At 56.9% G+C, this 18,797-nt stretch overlaps 1 protein-coding gene across 4 annotated transcripts; it reads right to left on the bottom strand.

Moving 5' to 3' along the window:
- Positions 1 to 632: 632 nt before the first annotated feature.
- Positions 633 to 17,194, bottom strand: AGAP2 (ArfGAP with GTPase domain, ankyrin repeat and PH domain 2). 4 transcript variants are annotated; one of them, XM_070789380.1, is made up of 19 exons: positions 16,956 to 17,194; positions 10,385 to 10,443; positions 9,654 to 9,741; positions 9,382 to 9,467; positions 9,087 to 9,234; positions 7,876 to 8,010; positions 7,442 to 7,551; positions 6,854 to 7,012; positions 6,618 to 6,704; positions 6,429 to 6,533; positions 5,843 to 6,005; positions 5,542 to 5,661; positions 4,695 to 4,823; positions 3,722 to 3,781; positions 3,342 to 3,490; positions 3,152 to 3,242; positions 2,807 to 3,029; positions 2,422 to 2,677; positions 633 to 2,233 (listed from the first exon to the last, which is right to left on the bottom strand). In XM_070789380.1, exons 1-19 carry the CDS (start codon positions 17,113 to 17,115, stop codon positions 1,991 to 1,993), a joined length of 2,571 nt encoding a protein of 856 aa, XP_070645481.1. In that variant the 5' UTR covers positions 17,116 to 17,194; the 3' UTR covers positions 633 to 1,990. The 4 variants fall into 4 exon arrangements, with proteins under 4 accessions (XP_070645481.1, XP_070645480.1, XP_019816492.1 ...); XM_070789379.1 differs by lacking the exon at positions 16,956 to 17,194 and adding an exon at positions 12,163 to 13,429; XM_019960933.2 differs by lacking the exon at positions 3,722 to 3,781 and having other exon boundaries at positions 16,956 to 17,193.
- Positions 17,195 to 18,797: the final 1,603 nt, after the last annotated feature.

The following is an 18,797-nucleotide window of genomic DNA, read 5'->3' as shown; positions in this document are numbered from 1 at the left end:
GACACCAGTGACATCTGTGGTTGGGAGATCTCCCAGCTCTTCCCTCCCTGCCAGGAGAGGGACTCTACTATAAAGCTCTACTTCTGGTACCAGATGCTCAAAGTGAGTAGTCTGGCCTGGGGTGGTCCTCCAGGGCTGATGCTGGAGCCCTGACCAGGTGCCCTCTGAACAAATATTGTTCAGATTACAAATAAACAGATGCCACCAAGATAACTTATCCAAGATCACTTAACTATGAAGCGGAGGTACTGGTGTCAAAAACAGATTTGACTCCAAAGTTCTTGCTTTTAACCAAAGTGACCTTATCTTCTCATTCCTCCAAGCAGCCCCCTCCCGTCTTCTCTAAACTTCACACCCCAACTCCCGCCCAGAACAGGAGTCATCTTGGGAGTTAGTGACTCCTCTACTCCCTGGGTCCCCACTGTTGCTCTGACTTGCCTGTCTCCTTCCACTCCAGGAACTGCTGCACATGATGGAGTACCTGACCTACCACCTCGTGCCCCTGGATACTGCCCTGCCACCAGCCCCAGCAGGAGGCACCCGCCCTAGCCCTCTCCCACCTCCAGTTCCCCAGCCTGACCAAGGCCATTCCCTGACCCAGCTCTTCAAGAACAGACCAGCAGCTCACCCCCTAGACAAAATCACTTCCTCTTTAATTGCTGTTGATGAAGATTCACACCACTTGCCTTGGAGATGATGAGGGGGTAGTATCCCTTGCTGCTCCCGCCCCTCTTCTCTCCCCAATTACCTGGTCCTCTGCAAAATATTTTAGCCAGGAAAAAAAAAAAAAAAGACCGGAAACCACTGACACAGACGGCCCAAGGGCTGGGTTGACTGAGGGAGGCGGGGCTGGGCCAGGTAAATTCACCCCACCACCCCCTTTCTGGGGATGGGACAGGGAGGTCTGGAAACCCTCCCAGCCGCCTCACACCATCTTAACCCTGGCTGGGAGGGATCATGGAGTTGAGGGATGGGTCTGGAGCTGCTCCAGTGGGAGGGAGGGGCTGGACAGGAAGAATAGTGGGGGAGGGGTCCCACTGTAGGGGTGCCCCCTACCCCAGATCACCACGGGCGCTGCACAGTCACAGGGACGCAGTCACGGTCACAGACACTCACAACCCGAGAGCACCCCCACCCCACCCCACCCTCTGCCCACCCTTGGCTTCCCCTACCCTGAAACGCCCTCCCCAAGCCCTGCCCGCCCCCGCCCCTTGGTTGGGGAACAAAGCAATAAATTACAAGGCCCCTCCCCAGTCCCCCTTAGCACGCTCTTGCTCTGTCCCTTCTCCCTCCCAAGAGAGTAGTGAGGAGGGACCCAGGTTTTTGGCTCCCCCGACCCTTTAGCTTCCATCCATGGGTGGATGTGGGGGGAACGTCCTGATTTCCACTCCTCTTGGTCCCTTTCACGGAAAGGGTTGGGGACCCCCTACCCCCATGGGCAGCAGGGGTCCTGCCCCTCGCTGCCCTTCCCCCTTCACTGGGCAGTGAGATTAGCATGGAGGGGTAGGGTCCCCCTTATTGGCCCCAAGTCCCAGGGCTAAGCCTTCCCACGTACTAACCCCTCCCTGTGGCGTGGCGTCGCCCCAGGAGCCAGCCTGGGTAAATGCTCCCGCCGTGGGATAATCGAATACAGGCAGGACTTAGTCCTTTCCCCCACCCCTAGGGGGCACATTCAAACGGCCAGGAGCAGGGACCTCGGCGGGGGAGTCCCTCCAGCGGGTAGACCCAGAGCAATCCGAGTGTGGAAACAGTGGAGAGGGGGCGTGTCAAGCTGGGGTCTCCATGCCTCGTTGGGGAGAGGGAAGTGAGTTTGTGTCTTCTGGGAGGCGCGGGGGCTGTGCCCTCTTGCGGGGATGGGGTGGGGGAAGAAGTGCTCCCACGGGAACGAGGTGCGGATCGGAGAGGTGAGTGGGTGCATCTGTCCAGCGGTCCACCCGGTGTGGTCGTGCCCGGCCCGTGTGGGGGTGGGGGTGTCTCTCCGGCGGCGCAACTATACCAGCGCGACTGGAGCGTCGGCTCGGCCCACGCTGGCGGCGCTGCTCCGGCGGCGGGGGCTGGGCGTGGCGGTAATGCTGGGGGTGGTGGCCGCACTGGGAGTGGTGGCCGTGCTGCCGCCCTCACACGGGCAACCGTGCTGGAGAAGGATGTCGGCGCACAGTTGACTCCCAGCCTGGCGAGCGTAGAAGAGCGCGGTGCGGCCCTGCGCGTCGCGGGCGGACACGTCGGCGCCGTACTAAAGGGGGCGGAGACGGCCGCGTTACGGTGCGTCCCCGGGGCCAATCCCCTCCCGCCGGCTCCCCGGGATCGCCAGGCCCACTTTCACAGGGTGCGTTTGGGGATCTCGCGCCGCCCATCGCGCGCCTGCCTGTTTCCCAGACGGAACCCTCAAAGCCCCCTTTACAACATCCCCGGTTCACTTACCCACAGCAGCAGTTGTGTGATGACTACGTGGGAGAGCTCGGCCGCCAGGTGAAGTGGGGAGCGAAGCTGCGGGTCCTCTACGCTGGTGTCGAGCGGCCCGTGTCGCGCGTGGGCCAGAAGCAGGAGAACGGCGGCCACGTCCTGGGCCTGCACCGCGGCCCACAGCTGGCGGCCCAGCGGTTCCTCAGAAGTGCCCAGTGGCGCCAGGAACAGCAGCTGTTCGTATTTGGCGCGAATCCATGACTCACGCTCCTCCCTGGGACACCAGAGATCAACAGGAAAGGCTCTAGGGACCTCCCACCCCAAGACCTCTGCTCCCTACCCAGGTGACCCTCCTGGGAGCTGCACACACTAAGTTGCCCCCACCCCTCTTCTGCGCGCGTACCGCGAAGAGTCCCGCGTGGGTTTGACGCGGCCCCGCGTGTCACTCTCCCACACGCGGTTGGCCATATCGTTGCCAATGGCTGTCAGCACCAGGGTCAGCTCCCGCGGCCAGTCGTCCAAGTCGAGCGAGCGAACGCGGGACAGGTGTGTGCCCAGGTTCCGGTGAATGCCAGAACACTCGATGCAGATGAGTGCGCCCAGGTTCAAGCTGGCCCACGTGGGGTCTGGGGATGGAATGCAGGGTCAGCTGCCTGGCCGAGCAGCTGGACGGGCCACCCAGCAGCATTCATCAGTTCCAGCGAACCACACTCCCTCCCGGGTCTCTCCACTGCCCCCTTGTGCTCACTGGGGGCCCCGCAGTCCACGCAGATTGAGTTCCCCTTGGCATTCCGGATCGCCTGGATGGCCACGGCTTCGCTTTGGCTGTCTGTGCGCAGCTGCAGAAAGGGTTGGAATTAGTCAGACTCTCCTCTGAGCCCTTCTCCGGACGCCTCAGACACTCACCTCTGCTTTCCGCCCAACACCCGACCCTTTACCTTGACCTTGCTGCTCTCACAGCACTGGAGACTGGCTAGGATCTGACTTTCGATGGCCTGAACCCAGGCGTCCCGCTCCTCAAAACTGGCTGCCTCAAAGTGCCATGTCTGACCAGTGCTGGACACGATCAGGAACTCGAAGTTTTCTTCTAGGTGAGGGGATGGGATGGGGTCATTAGGGACAGAATTCAAACAGGAGCTGCCTTGCCCAAACCATTCCTCCCAGAGATCCATCCCAAGCCCCTGGGAATGGAGCAGAGTGGTTGGGGAAGCAGAGGGTGCGGGAGAGCAGGAAGCCCAAGCACATGCAGGGGAAGGCAGGGGCACCCCCACCCCTCTGCACCCCAGCTCAGCGCCCCACCCAGCTCCCCACTTGTTACCTGCTTTATAAATATTTCTTAAACTACCAAAGGATTTTAGTTTCCACATTTTGCGCTTGGCTGGTTTCCCGAAGCAAAGGAGATAGAGATAGAATGGAGAGCAAAACAGAGAAAGAGACCAAGAAAGGAGAAAAAGAGAGGCAGATGGAGAGGTGGAGAGAGAGATAGTGACAGAGAGTGCCAGAGACAAAGCAGGACAGACAGATGGGGAGAGAAAGCAGAACTAAAGTCAGTGGCCCCCGAGCAGAGAAGAGCGGAAGCCAAGAGCCATGAGAGTAGGCAGATCTGGAACCTGGGTCTGAGCACCCGGCAGAGAGCAGGGGCGGTAGGGACTGGGTATCATGACCAATGAGGAGCCGGGTCTCTGGGAGGGGAAGGGATGACCAGGATCTGAGGGAACATGGGGAAGGCGGACAGGAGTTCAGAGGCCAGGGGTGAGGGGTCCCTGGGGTTCAAGAGGAGTCTCATGGGTCTGTGGGAAGTCACAGGGAGGCAGGAATGGAAATCACTGTAGTCAAAGGCTGTTGTGGGAGCTTGGCAATCACAGAAAGTTATTGGGAACAGGAGCTGGGTGAGTAGACCCCAGGAGCTGAGGAGTCACTGGGGGATACTGAAGTCAGAGACTGAGTCCTTGGGGATAATGGGGCCTTCTGGGCACAGGGGCTGGGGTGTTAAGCAGAGTTGGGTCTGGAACATGAACTAGAGGGTCATTAGGAGAGGGAGCAGGAGCTACAGACTTACAGGGGTCATTGAGAACAGGGGCTGGAGCCTATTGCCATAAAAGGCATTGGCTAGGGAATAGGAGGAAGCACAGGGGCTGAGGGGCATCCATCCATTTTTCACTAAATAATGTACAGAGTGGTGATGATAGTCAAGCACTCCGCTCAGGCTCCTTTCCTCCTCCTGCAGGGGTGACCTGGAGTTTGGGGGTGAGGGTCCAGGGTGAGAGTGAAACTGCCCACCAGGGCCTCACCTTCAGCCTGCCCAGCCGAGCCTTCAGTTTTAGATGGTGTCGTCAACTTTTTCCTCCTCTGTTTCTTCACCATGGGAGAAGGAGGGGGTTCCCGACTCAGGGGGCTCAGGTCTCCAGATGGGGTACAGTCTTGGGGAGGGGAACACAGCTGCCTCAGCTGTCCCTTCCACAGATTCCCTGATTTCTCCATAGCCTGTCTCCCCTGAACTAGATTTGGCATTTTAGGGTCCCCCTCCTCAGCCATCCCTCTCTAGGAGGTCCCCTTTGATCAATCCTGGGGAGGAGGGCAGATGAGTGGTTTAGAGTCAGACCTGTACTCAGATCCTGGCTCTGCCACTTACTGGCCTTGAGACCTTGAGCAAGTCACTTAATCTTCTGAGTCTCAGTTTCTTCATCCCTAAAATGGGGATAATAATCTTGACCCAACAAGCTTGTTGTGAGGACCACTTGTTACAATGTTACTTGCTATTTGTTTAAAAAATTCGTATTTCCAAACATTCCAAACGTTGATGGCTGGCTATGTGCAGAACAATGTTCTCAATTTAAGCCTCAAAGCAACCCTCTGAGGTAGAAACTATTATCTCCATTTTACAGATGAGGAAACTGAGATGTAGAGAGGTCAAGTAACTTGAATCCTCAAGTTCAGGCAGCTTAGCTCTAGATCCCACTTGTCTTAGCCATTATGCTAAACATACTATGACTGAGCTTGGTGCCTGGGTACCCAGTCAGTGCTTGGGGTGTCCACTTATTCACTGAGTCGAGCCTCCAAGTTCCCACCCCAGTTTTAGTTCCCACCACATCCCTTCTGGATCTGGAAGACAGTAATGGAGGGTGATTCCTTACTGACCGGTGCTGAGGGCTCGTGCCAGGCTCCGGTCTGGCTTCAGCAGGTGCTTGGATGTCTGGTCTGGTGGTGGCTGCAGGGAGCTAGGGCTGGGGCTTGGGCTTGGGGTGGGAGTGGTGGCTTCTGTCAGACGGGGAAGAAAATAAATCCTCAGTGAGTCACTCAGTCTCTGAGTGATTCCTTACGTGGTCCCTTGTCATTACCCACCTTCCCACTTAACCAGTCCCATTCCCCTCTTCCTTCCGCCTCCTCTTTTCCCTAGCCCTGGCCCCTCTCCTGCCCCTCTGTCAGCAGCCCCACTCACCAGGACCTTCCCCCATCTGGACAGTGCTCATGTCCTTGACCAGCCCGTTGATGCTGGCTGAGGGGCCAAAAGCAGAGATGGCCCGTGGGGGCCGCTTGCCAGGGACTTTGACTGTTGTTCGTAGTAAGTCCATCTCCTTGCCATGGGTACTGTGGATGTAATCCTACAGGAGTATACGGGTTGAGAGTGTAGGGAATGTTGGGGTCCTCAGTAGTGCTGGGAGGCAGCCAATATTATGGGCAGAGAGGGACTGGAGAGAGAGCTCTGGGAGCTGATTGGGTTGGGATGAGCCCAACAGACTGGGCCCAGCACTGTCTCCCCCAGAAAGCATCCCTGAATGGCAGGCCAGGTAGAGGTCTTTTCTCCATCTGCTCACACTAGATTGCAAGTCCTCGGGAGATGGATTTACATTTCTATCTGCAGCATGGGCACATGGTAGCTGCCTAACAGATGTTTTGCTAAAGTAAAAAGAAGAGGACTAGCACTTCCCAGAACCAGTGTTGATATCTGCTAGAGGCACAGACTGGAAGAGCTAGAAGTGCACCCAAGGCCAGCCACTGTAGCCCAGCCAGTCTCTGGCACTCACATTAATGCTGGGGTGGTAGAGTAGGAAGCCATTACTGGACAAGGTCACATATTTTTTCTTCCATTCTTTGTTCAAGGAGTTGCCACTTCGCTTTAGTAGGAAGCTCTGAAGAATGGAAAGAGACATGTGGGAGAAAACCCAGTGAAGACCGGCTCCCCCCAGCCCAACCCCAGTCCCTGGACCACCCACCTGTTTGATGGGGATGGCTCGCCCACTTCCTGTTGTCTCTCCCCGACTGTCCAAGCTCCGTTTCTCAGAGTCACTGCCCCGACGATTCTGGAATGGTTATTGGCATCAATTAGAGGATGGATATGCTGATGGAAGGACATGAGAGACAGATGAAGGGCCAACAGAGAGATTTAGCGGCCAGGGAAGATAGGCATGTAACAGGGGACAGGCAGATAGGGGGTTAGACTGTCTAATACCGCAAAAAGGCTGGTCCTACGCTTGGCTGCCCGGTGCAGGGACCCTGGTGTGCTCAATCCGGCCACTGCAGCTGCCTCAGCCCGGAGCTCCCGGTGACCGACATTGGGTGAGGATGGGAGAGAGGAAGAGTAGTCGCTAGTGTGGCCCCCGTTACCAGCCTGCAGGCAAACAGAGGGCTCAGAACCACCGAGGGGCCCCCAGCCCACCAGGCTAGAGTTACATCAAGTGATGAGGAATTTGAGATAGTCCCTCATCTCATCACCATTTATTTGTATTATCATTGATAATAAAATTCTTCACTAGCGTTGTCACAGTGCTTTATATTTTGCAAAGGTTGACTTCACAAGTATTATGCCATACAATTTTCCTGACAACCTTGGGATGTTTAGGTGAGTTGCTCAAGGACACTGCAAATGGTGTTTCATACCTGGTTGATTTCCAGTCTGATGCATTTTCTACAAACTATCACCACCATTTCCATCTGCCCTCACCCCCACAACTTCCTTGGGTTCTTTGTGCCTCTCCTTGGACCAGCCCCTCCTCTAATTCCCACCAGCCCTTCTTTGGACCCTGAAACCCTGACTCACCTGCCCAGCTACAGGAGTGGAAGCTGCTGAGTGGCTTGGGGAGCTGGGGAGGGACTTGCAGGCAGCCAGAAGCTGCTGCTGCTTTCGCAAGGTCACCACTTTCTGGGCCACTGGAGGAGGGGAGGGGAAGAAGGCATGAGCAGGGCAGATATCCAAGACCACCCTTTCATGCCCAACTTTGAGAAGTGCCCAGGAGATAACAGGCTCCAACTTCCTTGTTACTGTGGCCTTCATGCCACCTGTGGCCTTGCCAGCTCCTCCTGCCCAGAAGGACCTGTGGCTATTAAGCAAATCTTCTCTGACCTCCCTGGTCCCTCCTCCCTCCCACGCAGGCTAATTTCCTGTCGCTCACAGAGGGAGGCCTGGAGGTGGGACCTTGAGGAATATCTAAGTCCCCCTGCCGCCCAACACATGCAGGGGATGGCCAAGCTCACCCTCCTGGAACACCCGATCCACATTGAGCCCATAGGTTGCACAAGTCTCATAGTAGCTGCAGCGCTTCATATCAGCACACAGAGCCCTGGCGCGAGCATCGCCCACCACGCGGGGGGAGGAAGCGCTGATCCTGTCTGAGGGGACGAGAAAGAAGGAGTGGTGGATGAGGGCTCCCATGCCCACTTTGCTGCTTTCCCTTCTTCTGGGTTCTAGTCCTAGTCTGGGACCACTGCTGCTGCTGCTGCTGCTGCTAAGTCGCTTCAGTCGTGTCCAACTCTGTCCAACCCCATAGATGGCAGCCCACCAGGCTCCCCTGCCCCTGGGATTCTCCAGGCAAGAACACTGGAGTGGGTTGCCATTTCCTTCTCCAATGCATGAAAGTGAAAAGTGAAAGTGATCGACTGCAGCCCACCAGGCTCGTCCATCCATGGGATTTTCCAGGCAAGAGTACTGGAGTGGGGTGCCATCACGTTCTCCGCTGGGACCACTAGGGATAGGGTATGAGACAATACCCCTCCTATGACCGGGTGCAATGGGAGCGTATAGTCTTTTCTGAATGTTGGGCCCAGCTGCATCACGAGTAGGCTGGGTGAGCTCGGTGTGCGAGTCTTCAAAGAATACTCCAGAGCTGACTGGAACGTCCTGATAAGGTCTGACACGGCTGAGGCTTCTGAGTGGCACTCCCCCTGCCCTGCAAATTCAGTGAGTCCTGAACTGAGTGGGAGGACACCTGGCAGCATATGAACTGGGATGAGGCTGAATGTCCATGGTAACAGGTGGACGGTTCATCTGCAGCAGGAAGCCAGGAGGCAAGCAACAGGTGGAAACAGCCACCTGCAGGACAGGCATCCAGACAGAAAGACCTGCCAGCTTCGTACAGGTGGGTCCTGGAGAAGCTTTTCCTGGCTCTGCTGGGGAAGAGGGCCTGGTGGTGGCATCAGGAAACAGCAGTGTGAGAATACCAAGCAGGTGACACCTCAGAGGAAGGAGGTTGCCACTGCAGCTGTCCTTCCTGGAGGGTCCTCTTTTCTCTCTCAGACCTTGGGGAGTTTGTGTTTGATTTAACGACTCATTTAGAGACCAGGCTCCTTCCAGAGGGTTACTGAAATCCAAGTGGCCCTGTCCACACACCTTGCCAAGCTCTCACTTGTGTTGGGTGATACCCAGTAGCAACTCCCCTGAAAGCTGTGCTTCCCCAGCCCCTCCTTACCTTGTGTCCCCACCAGTGCCAGGGCAAGGCCTCCTCGTCCCTCACCCCGAAGGGAGCTCAGCTGCCCGTGAAGACGGCTTACGGCCTGGAAACTGTTCTCATCCTCCAGGCTGAAGACGAAAATCACAGCATCTGCCCAGCCTGAGAACTTGCGGAGGGTGAGGGAGCAAATGGATGGTCAGACAGGTCCACTCCTCTGGATGTTATTCCCAAGGAGACCTGGGAAACCAGAGGCCTCTCCTTTGGCCAGTGCTGACCCCAGCCCACCTGCCTACACCATCATCTCATCCCTCACCTTGGCATCGGGTGCCCCAGCTTCCTCTCGGATCAACACCAGATGAGTCTGTCCATCCACCAACATTTCTTTCTTGTGCTGCTCACCTGTCCAGAAGAGTTGGAGTGATAGGAGGTCAGAGGTCATAGGTCACCAAATCTCCCCATGCTCCTTGTGTTTTAGCTGTTGTGGCTGCATTCTTCCCTCTGGTCACCATACCTGCAGAGTCATTGATCACATTGCCCAGATCCCTGACCCCAACCCTTAGCTTACTATGGCTCCTGAGAACTCACTCTCTGTCTTCTCCAGGACCTGGTATGAACCAGTCAGGAATCGGTGGATAAGCGATGACTTCCCACTCCGGGCATCACCCAGCACACCCTGAGGAAAGGTTGTAGAGCAGAGATGGAAGGAATTAAGAAGCGGTAGGATGACTGAGTCTGAACATTCCAGAGAACTCAAAGGGACTGGCAGTGTTAAGTCTTCCAAGCAGGGTTCTACAGGGCCTGGGTGACATCAGTCAGGAGGGCATTTGCGAGGATCAGGCCACGAGTGTTGTAAGAAATGATCCCAAGCTAGAAGTGGACCACAAGCTGAAGAATGTCAATTCAGTGCCATTTTTTTTTTTTTTTTTTGGTGGGGGGTGGGGAGGTGTTCTGTTGTTTAGGAAACATACCAGATGCATGTCTGGTGAGGGACATGTTACAGCTCTAGGCACTAGTTGGAAATTTTTACCCAGTTCTAGGCAACAGAACATGAAGGACTGAAGGGGAGAAGTCAGAAATGAGGAGAAATCTGGAAGAGGACCATGGACCAGCAGGAAGAAGGGAAACTATAGAAGGAAAAGTTATGAGGATGTATCAAGCCCCAGGAAGGTGCTATGAAGGTAGAATCTCAGGAGAACTGGAAAACTATTCCCCATTCTCATAGAGGGAGGGAAGGGAAGAGGTGAAGGTGAGAGAGCTGAGAGTGCCAGTGGCAGGGAGATCAATCTTCATACAGACAAGGAGACTGGGTTACCTACCAGGCGCAGTTCAGGAATGGAGCGGCTCAAAGTCCATTCCTGGCTATTGATCACAGCTTCTGTAACAGAAAAGGAGTCTTAAGAGGGATACTCCAGGCCAAGGAGGGCTCCCAACCCTCAGTTACCCCTCTCCTTTTGTAGTTGCCCTGCCTGGGCTGGAGAGCTGTGTGGAAAAGCTGAGTTGAGAGTGGTCCCCAGTCCTCCCATCCTAGTCTCTCTCCCCACAGCTGTTGCTACCGCTCAGTGGTTGCTTAGCAACGGAGCCAGCAAGACCAAAATACTTCAGTGGGCATCTCCCTTAAAACACATCCCCAAAGGTGAGTCCCTGCCCCAGACTGGGGGACCAAGGCTCTGACAGTTGACGGGTCTTCCCTCTGGAAGGCGAAAAGGTGTCCTGCTCACCAAACTGACTGATTCCCAGGGTAAATCCCCAGAAAAAGGGACTGGGACATAGGAGGGAGTGGGTCCGCCTCAATCTCCCTTTCATAGGACCGAACCTGAAGTGAAGATATCATTCCCCCTTTTCAAGGTCAACGGCACTGTGGCTCTGACTCCTCCCCACAGCCCAAGGAATGGAGCTTGGATTTTTCTATACCCCCTTCTCATACCCTTCTCACCAGCACCCTCCAGAAGAACGATGGGGAACCGGGCTCCACTCCCAGGCCGAGAGAAGCCACCGGCCTGGGGAGGGATAGAGCGGGGGGCGGGAGAGGAAAAGATGCTCCTTCCGCCCGCCGGGTCCAGCCCCCGCGCCTGACACTAGCCGGACGTTCCCGGGGCGCCGCAGCTGCGGCGGGAACTCTGGGATCCGGAGCCATCTGCTCCCACCCGCTCGAGAGCCAAACCCCGGGGGCCGCCTGCGCTCCCGGACTCGCCACCTCTCCAGGGAGTGTGAGCTGAACCGAGACGCCCTCGCCTCTCTTTCCCAGAAAATAAATAAATAAAGACCACCACCACCACCCCCCACCGCCACCGGAAAAAAAAAAAAAAAAAACAACAACAAAACAAAAAACAGTACTTTCTCCGTACCCCTCCCAAGTCTCCAGGGGTAAGAATTGCCTTTGCAGCAGTTCCACCCCACTGAGTCACTCCCGGTCAGGCCCCCTAGGAATTTCAATGCGCTCTGGGGCTGGGGTGGGCGGTGGGGGGTAGTGAGGCTACCTATCCGCCCCCTCTCACTTCACAGGCAAGTGTTCAGCACGTTCCAGCCCCCGTGCACTCCCGTACTGCCCAATTCGCCTTCACTGAATGGAAAGAACCCTGTCCCTTCCTGCTAGAAACCTCACCAGCCTGCTCTCAGCCCAGCAAAAGACCTGTCCCTGGCGAGGACTGTCTGCAAGGTCACTCTGATGCCACCCACCCCAAGTGCTCAGGAGAAACTGAGGCTTCCCCACCCCTTTCTCCTTCAGTAACCCTCTGGGCAACGCAAAGCCGTTTCCATGCTCCCAGAGGCCAGCTGAAGCTGGGAGTGGAGTCTGGGGCTTCTCTGGGAGCAATTTTCTACAGCCACGCTGACCAAGGGCATTATTTATCCCAGAAAGCTCTGAGGCTTTCTGAGTCTCTCTGACATCGTCGTCTCTCATGTCCCACAATGCCTACTCACCCCACTTCCAGGACCTCTTATCCTTTTTGCCCCAGTTCTTGGCAGAGAAATGAACCTGGTTCATCCATCCACCCAAGAAGCTTCTCTCAGTCAGTCCTGCACACCACTCCTCCACCCCAAGCTGAGCATTCCAGGTGCCCTCCCCTCCCTGTCCTCAGGCCCTGGGCCTACTCACTAGGGGAGGCGCGGAGCTCTGCACCCAGCAGCTCCCTAGACCCGCTGCCGGAAGACAGGACCGGCGGACCCGGAGGGGGCCCGGGGCCAGGAGGCCCTCCTGTGCTCTTGGTAAAGATGCCGCTGATAAACTTGAGCATCTTGCGATCTCGAGTGGATGCTCGGCCCCCCTCCCGGCCCCGTTTCAGCCCGGGAGCTGGAGGCTCCAGAGTGATTGGAGGTGCAGGCCCGGTGGGCAGCGCGGAGGCGGCGGTGACAGCAGAGGTGGGAGTCAGGGTGGCTGGGACGGTTAGCGGAGGAGGAGAGCCGGCAGGCGGTCCCGGGTGCAAGTCACTGTTGTCCAAGGTCTTACTCTTGCCTTTCCGAGGGGACAGCTTCCCTCGGACTCCGGGCCCAGCCCCGACCCCACCAGAGGTCGTGGCTGCCGCTCCCCCTCCCCCGGCGGCGCCGGCGGCGGCAGAAACTCCAGTCCCGGCGCTGCTCTTTGACCCCTTGACCCTGGGCTTGCCCTCGCTTTCGGGCCATGACAGGCGGCTACCGGCGCCCTTGCCCCCGCCGGCTTTGGCGCCACTCGTGGTCACGGTCTTGCAAGGCTTGGGAGCCGGCGGAGGAGGCGCCACCTTGAGCCTCCGGCTGCCGGTGCCGGGGTGCGGGGAGGACGAGCCGGGAACGCCGACTCCCGCCCGGCCTTCGGGTTCCGGGCCCCCCCAGCTCGGGCTGCTGAGCAGGGGGCGCCGGGAGGAGGTCGGGGCGCCCCCGGGCTTGGGGTCTGGACTCAGGCCCCCGGAGAGCGAGGGTCCGGGAGGGGCGGCCCAGAGGGAGAGGCGGCGGCCGGGAGCTGGGGAGACGGGGCGGGCCGGGCTGGCCGGAGCCGGGGACAGGGCGAGGGGCTCGGCGCCCCCGGCGCCCGCGCTGCTCGTGCTGATCCATAGCGCATCCTGCCGGTGGAAGAGCCGCTCGTGCCGCTTCTTGCCCGGCTCCTCAGCGCCTCGGGGGCTGCCGGGATCCGCGGTCTCGGTACCTCTGGTCCCAGGGGCGCCGGCTGCGGCCGCAGACGGAGAAGGCGGCGGCGGAGGCACCGACTCGAGCTTGACCAGGGTCAGCGAGATGAGGTAGGTCGTTGTCCGGCGCTGAAGCGCGCCCGCGCCCCGGCTCATGGGGCCCCGAGACCCCAGAGCTGGGGAGGGGAGGGGACTCCCCCGGACTGCCTCAGGGGGGCCCGGCCATGGGGCCGCCCTGCTCGCTGCCCCCAGCCCCCGGACCCCGCTGAGCCCCCGGCCCGGCTCCGCTGTCGCCGCCGCCGCCGCCGCCTCCGCTTGCGCCCCCCTCCCATCACACGGGGCGCCCCCTCCCCATGCTCCCCGCCCTGCGCCCCCACCCCGTTGGAACCCCGGGACCTTGGTGCTGCTCCAAGGAGGCGCGCCGGACCCTGCACCCCGGCCTGGGTGGGGGCGCTGAGATGGGCGGGGGAGGGCGGGGAGGACTGTAGTGGGGGCAAAAGGGGAGAGGGAGGAAAACGGGGCAGAAAAGAGGAACCCGGGGCTGAGGGAGAGGAACCGGTGCGGGGGAGGCAGGGGCGGGGAACGAGGGACTCGAGGGACAGGGGCCGCGGATGGGGTCGAGGGGGGTCTTTAGGAGGGTGGGAAGCTAATGGGGCTGGTCGTGCGGGGGATTCGCAGGGGCGGGGGGAGGATGCTGGGCATGGAGATACAGGCGCCGGCGGGGGAGGAAGGAGGGAAGCCGGAGGGGGTGGGAACCCACAGGTCTGGGGTCCGGGAGAGGAGGGGCATGAGATCCGGGCGCAGGGTCCGGGGGGCTCGCCGGGGCTCGGCTCGGTCCGGATGCGCGCTGTGTCCGGGCGCTCCCCTCACAGTGAGGAGGAGGCGGCCCCCCGCCCCCCCACCCAATCTCTCCCCCACCTTCTCTCCACCAGCACGGCTGTCTGCGAAGGCGGTGCAAAATCCAGGACTGGATTTCCCTCCCAAATCCTGGGCTGGATTTCCTGGAACTTGGACTCATCTACTCCAACATTGAGCCCCCTCCCCTAGTACACCTCGGTTAGGGAGCGCTACTGTTGGGTGTGGCCTTTAGGCAAGAGAGTAAAAATTGTTGTATGGGTGGGCAATCCCCGGCGAAAACGGAGCAAATTCGGGTTCACTGTCAATTACGGGGAGGCTGACGTGGGAAAATGGGGAGCCTTGAAATCCCTTTCCCAAGACCCCTTGTTTTCCCCAGGTACTTGCACAGGTTCCTCTTCTCACGACCCAGCCCCGTCGCCCACCCCCACCTTCCACACGCAGTGCATTGACTGGGCCATGACTTGAGCCTAACTGTCCCAAAGTGAACTTGGAAAGTGTTCCCTGGGGATGGGGACAAACATGGAACTTAGCAGGGTGGGTGGAAGGAGGGGTTGCCTCAAGTGGAGAGAGATCTACGGAGTGGAGGAGCCCGGCGGAAAAGTGAGTCCCAAGGCTCCAGCTCGGGGCGGAAGGAGAAAGAAGACGTCTACAGATCGACACCACCCCCCATACCAAAATGCATCCGGTCTCCATAGCAACCGTAGCTCCAAGAGCGCCTCAGAAAGAGCGGGGATAAGCAGAGAGAAGGATCGGTGTGTATGGTGGGTGGGGGGACGGGCTGGGTAGTGGAGCCACCACCTTCACACCTGGTTACACACATGCTGAACATTTAGCGGCCCAACATAAAGACCCCGTCAGCTGAGGCAGAGGGTACAGGCCTCCTCTGAGTTCCATTCAATCTGCTGAGGTTTTCGGGGTGGGGCTTTTTTCCGAAGGTTAAAGAGGAGATAGAATAAAAAACGCCTGCTCTGTGTCCTCCAGCCCTTTAGGGACCCTGGAGTTAAAGGCTGACTGTCCTCCAGCCCGGGGAGAAGGTTGAAAGGGCTAGGCCGATGGAGGACAGAGGATGAGATGGGCAGGTGTGCACCAGTCGAGGGAGGCCTCCCTTCCAGCCTTGAAGTCCCCTCCCTGGGACTCGGGGAGTCTCAGCGTTCCCCTAATTTGGCGTCCCACCCTCCTGACGCAGCGGAGACTATAATAAGTGCTGCCGTGGGCGGCTCTTGGAGGCAGAAGCCGGCGGCATGCTGGGCCCGGTAGGGGATGAGGGGGGAACGGTACCAGGATGCTGGGTGCCCTTTGTTCTCCCTGAAACTTGTACCCAGTCCCTCCGCGGTCCTCAGTCAGCACCCACCAGCGCCCCCCTCCCACCCCCAGCAGAAGGATGACACCATCCCCAGAACAGAAGACCCTTCAACAGCCTTTTCTGAAAGAGGGTGAAAATGTGTTGCTTCTGGCTTAATATTCCTTCCTTTGGTTGCCTCACTTTTCGTTTATGTTCAGTGGGAACAGAATCCTGACTCTTAAGAGTGGAGTGGAACAAATCACTTAGGAAGAGTGGTTTTCTCAGAGTTCAGCCTCCACCCTTCCTCTCTCCCTCCTCTCCAAAGATAAGCTGTGTTCCTCTACCTGGCCTAAACCTCTTTCCTCCCCCACTTTTTTTTTTCCCCCCTAAGCAGCGGGTGGAGCTTGGAGGAGGCCTCCCTAGGAGGCCTCATGGGGCCACTCCCTGCTAGGCCTCCTTTTCTAACCCCTGTAGGGAAGTTATCAGCTATAATTCTTGGCAAAAGGTGGGGGAGAGATGGTGAGAGGGGTACCAGTGGAAGAAAGGCAATGAAAAAGGAATTAGACTGTTCCCTTAGGAACCTGAACCAAACTGTTCCTTCCCCAAGTGAACCAAAAGTTCCTGCTGGCCTCTATCAGAGGGGTCTGGCAGGAATCATCCTTGATGGAAAGAACAGTCTCTTGCCCACTCACCCCCCACCACAACCCCCAGGTAGGCAGCAGCATGGAGAGCCTGGAAGAGACCAGGGTATAATGGAGGATATACTTCACCCAGACACCTTTAGTGAGCAAAGTAGCTAGCTTTTATTGGCTCTTTGCAGCTTCAGAGGCAAATTAAATGACACCAGACCAGAGATGACCTCCAGCTCCACTAGTTCCTTAGTGGTGGGGCCTTGTGGATAGAGAGAAGCTACTCCTGCCAGGGCCCCACCACAGGATTGAAGGCTGGGGTGGGCAGGAGGATGTGGCGGATGGTGTTGCCATGGCAGCACTTCCTCCCTGTGTTGTCATCATTGCTTTAATGGCACTAAGGAGGTAGAGCGGAAGGTGTGTGTGTGGGGGGGAGACAGGAACAGGAGCACGGGGAGGAAAGGGGACCGAGGAGAGTCCTGGGGACTTCTCTGCACTTTCAGCTGTGCAGAGCATGCTGTGTGAGTGTTATGTGTGTCTGGGAGCCTGAGATACTCCGAGTGGTGTATTTCTGGTATGCGTGCATGTGTGTGTTCTCTCTACAGCTGGAAAACAAGAGGTCACTGATCCTTCGTGGGTCCTGGGAATGACCATATTATCCGGTCCTGGAACCTCCTGTCCCAAACTGCTTCCTGCCCCAGACTCCCCCAGCAGGGTCCAAGTCTACCACGGGTCTGTCACGGCCTGTCTTCCTCATGCTCACCCACTTCTCCATTGCCAAGGTCAGCTCAGCAGTGATCTGTATTTTGATCCCCTGGGAGGATGAGCAGAGTTGGGGAAAGAAGAAGAATGACACCTCCTCTGTCTTTTTACATCCTTTCCAGATGTATTCTTTCCCCAAGTCCAAGCTCCATCTTGAGAACCAGAAAGTGGCTGATTGGGAAATGATGGATGACCCGGCAAGCCCTTATATGCCCCTGCTGGTCCTCAAGACACCCAAGTTGGGAGCTAATCCTTCTCTTACCTCGTACGCTGTCCAGTGAGGCTTGAATACTGTCCCGAAGTTCAGGGTTGCTCACCCTCTCTGCCAGCTTCCTGAGGCGGTTTAGAGCCTGCCTGGCCACCTCATGTCGTCTGACTTCTGCTCTCACTGCAGCTACAGCCAACTGCCTCTGGGCATGCATGTTGCCCAGACCTGTCTTGCTGGGCTAAGAGCAACCACTGGCCCTGAAGCCCATGGCCCCACAGCCCCCAAACCCCAGAAGGCCCCTTCTGTTCAGCCTCAGAACTCCCCTCCCCTGCCCGCCCTTCCGTCTGTCGACTTCACTTCCTGACTGGTGAGTTTCAAACCCACAGCCTGGGTCAGCACTACCTCCTGCACCACCCACCCCCTCTAGCGTTGGCCCATCAGCTCTGCCAGCCAGCCCCTGCCACAATTGCCCAGCCAGGTGGATGGAGAGGTCTTAATGAGCATCCGAGGGCCTCCTGTGGGAGGTGGCTAATTAAGATGGGTGCTGGTGAGGGGAGAGTGTGGCATGTCAGGTCCCAGGTGCAATCCCAAACTTTTTTTTTTTTTTTCCAATCCCAAACTCTTGACCTATAGGTTTGTGTACAGTCTCAAACCCTCACAGGAATCCACACACTCTCAGTCTGGCACCTTTAATGCCCTGCATTCCATCTTACGGCTGTACTCCCCACCTACTCTGCACATACAAAGGGTTCACACACTTTACATCTTACAATGTAACCCTTCTTTAGTGGGCTACCCCACTGCAACCACCTCCTGCTTAAAAGGGCCAAGTAGGCACAGGGAGAACAAGTTATGGAGGATAGTAATCTGTAACCAGACAAAACCACCAGGCTCCATGTTCAGTTACTTTCATAATAATTGATTTGTCTATAACACTTAATAGTTTACAACACACTTTCATATATTGACTGCACAACAGGCCCAAGGGGTAGGATTTCTATCCCTATTTGGCAGAAAAGGAAACTGAAGCTCAGAGTGGCCAGAAAGAGGTGACACAAAGATAAGGATTTAGGTATTCTGATTATAATTCTGATACACTTTTCACTACACCGCCCAACTAAGACGCTCGCCAACCAGCTCCCCTTATGCCTGATACCACTGTCCTGTCCTTGATTTAGTCCCTGAAAGAGAGTGGGTGAGGAACTGAAGGACAGAAAGAGATGCGGTAGGGGGAGGGAGTGAAGAGGAAAACAGTGGGTAGTTTGATGTAATCATTTTGTTTCAGGACTTAAACCTTTCTGGCCCTGCCAAATGCCTCTTCTCCTGTATATCTTACTGAATACTAATTTGTGATGGACAGGGGATTTTAATATATGAATGTGTAGTTGGAGATAAGAGAATTAGATTTGGGATTACCCACTGGAAACTGTAAAATAGCCCAAAAGATAATAACTAGCAGTGAGTGTTTACTATGTGCCAGGTAACCATTCTACATATATCCTAAGCATTCTATATATATTAATTCATTCAATTTTCACAAGAGGTAGGTGTATGGTTATTTATCCCCATTTTACAGATGAGGAAACAGGCACAGGGAGCTTAAGTAACTGGCCAAAAGTTACACAGCTAGTTAAGCGCAAAGTTGGAAGCCCTGCGGTCTGACTTGAGCGGTAAGACGGTGCCACTTAGGCAGTCATAGAATCTAAGTACACACAAATGTAAATCATTCTGTAGGGCTGAAGGGAGGTTTTTCATTTGTGTTCCTACTACGACTGCCTCTTTGTTTTGGTGGAAAGAGGAACTCTGTCTTTTCATATCCCCACGCAAAAGGCGGTGCGTCAAAGCACTTATTCCTTAATAAACAGATATTGATCAACCACTACGCCCGCCCCTGGA

The sequence above is a fragment of the Bos indicus genome, chromosome 5 (genome assembly GCF_029378745.1).
Source record: "Bos indicus isolate NIAB-ARS_2022 breed Sahiwal x Tharparkar chromosome 5, NIAB-ARS_B.indTharparkar_mat_pri_1.0, whole genome shotgun sequence".
Classification (NCBI taxonomy): Eukaryota; Metazoa; Chordata; class Mammalia; order Artiodactyla; family Bovidae; genus Bos; species Bos indicus.
The sequence above is the reverse complement of the archived record's forward strand: the minus strand, read 5'-3'. Positions and strand labels throughout refer to the sequence as shown.